This window comes from Arachis ipaensis, chromosome B5 (genome assembly GCF_059453495.1).
Source record: "Arachis ipaensis isolate K30076 ecotype BB chromosome B5, ASM5945349v1, whole genome shotgun sequence".
Lineage (NCBI taxonomy): Eukaryota > Viridiplantae > Streptophyta > Magnoliopsida > Fabales > Fabaceae > Arachis > Arachis ipaensis.
The window spans coordinates 21,365,352-21,366,871 of record NC_142440.1 but is presented as its reverse complement, the minus strand read 5'-3'; the positions used below and the strand labels follow the sequence as shown (position 1 = coordinate 21,366,871).

The following is a 1,520-nucleotide window of genomic DNA, read 5'->3' as shown; positions in this document are numbered from 1 at the left end:
TTATTTTTTATTAATGTTTGACTAATAAAAATATTTTTTATATTAAATTTTAAATCATAAATTTTCTATTTTAAATTTTAATAATATATAAATAAAATATTGATTTAAAGTATTAATTAATATTGATAAAAAATGCTAGTCCTTTATATTTCTCTTTTGTAAAATATAATTTATACCTTTCATCTTGCTTATATTTAATTAAAAGCACTGTATATTTCTTTCTTAAATATGTAGATGTTGAATGTAATAATAGGCAACCGAGTGGAATTAAATTCAAATATGGAATAGATCGACAATGTGTATTGTGAACGCTGCTTTCATTGCTGACGTTTAGTTCAATGGATACCACTACATGAGTACTTATTTGAAGGGGGAAAAAGAATACACAAATATTGAATTCTCTTGTTTCTATCCGGTTTACACCAACTATGTACACAAGAAAATCTTACTAAAACTAAACAATTTTCTCATACAACATAATGCAAAACCAAATAATCTTTTTTGTGTCTGACTGTATTGTAGCTAATATTGATTCGAGAAGAAACCATCATAACCTAATCTTTAATTTTCCTATGTAAAGAACATTCTCTATTTCTCTCATATAGGTATTGGATCACATGCACACAAATTGGGTATGTTTTCTAAGTGTTAGAAGAAACGAAGGGAAAAGGATAAGATGAAGAATTGAACCAAGAGAAAGAAATGGAGGGAATGAGATCAGTGCTTTACCGACTTGACCAATTTCTTGGTACTACACTGTTTGAGTTTGTACTTGTTTTTCTTCCCCGAAAACTTAAGCTTCCCATCACCACCTATTGGTAGATTAGTAGCCAGGTTTAACCCATGAAACTTGCTCTTGATTCCCCATGTCTTGTAGTGAAACCTCGTCCTTAAAGCCACCTTTAACTCACTGGTGGCATTTTTTATTGCATTGGAGAGCAAAGTTTTCAGTAGTTCAGATTTAGCGTGGACAGTGCCAGATTCCACGCGCTTGCTACTAGTCCCTTGATGAAATGATTTTAAGGTTGTCTCTGCCACCTTGTCTTGACGCTGCCCATACAAGAAAAGGAAAGTTGAGTCATCATAGTAGATGTTAGAGTCCTTGTTTTGGTTCTCGAATTCAAGAGAGTAAAAGATGGTCCCGTTTTGATCGGAGGGCTGGTCTATGGTTACGAAGGTGACGCTGCATGTTGGCTCTTTGGGTCGTAAGGCTAGCCACAGGCACAGTGCAAGTAGGCCTAAGAAGCCTATGAATTCTGCCAGCCATAAGTAGAAACTCTTGTACTCGGTGTCACACATCTCTGATATTTGCAACTCATCAGAATTCTGTTGCTTACCATTGTTGTATTTAAGAGACGCATGACCTGGGAATCTGTTTCAAGTTGGTTTCTGTTACCAAAGCATTACATTAAGAGAAGGGGGTAAAGTAAAGAATATGCGTTTCTTAGGTTTAAGGATAACCCATACTCAATGCAATGCGGGCATAATCACAACTCTGAGTGATCTTCAAATATTAAACA

The 1,520-nt window shown here is 34.5% G+C and overlaps 1 protein-coding gene across 1 annotated transcript; it reads right to left on the bottom strand.

Moving 5' to 3' along the window:
* Positions 1-376: 376 nt before the first annotated feature.
* Positions 377-1,302, bottom strand: LOC107640334 (protein NDR1-like). The gene has a single exon (XM_021123319.2). The coding sequence runs from the start codon at positions 1,297-1,299 to the stop codon at positions 718-720; it is 582 nt and encodes a 193-aa protein (XP_020978978.1). The 5' UTR covers positions 1,300-1,302; the 3' UTR covers positions 377-717.
* Positions 1,303-1,520: the final 218 nt, after the last annotated feature.

Bases quoted from the DNA above. Each gene is read 5' to 3' on its own strand.
- LOC107640334 (XM_021123319.2), bottom strand. From the start codon at position 1,299: ATGTGTGACACCGAGTACAAGAGTTTCTACTTATGGCTGGCAGAATTC.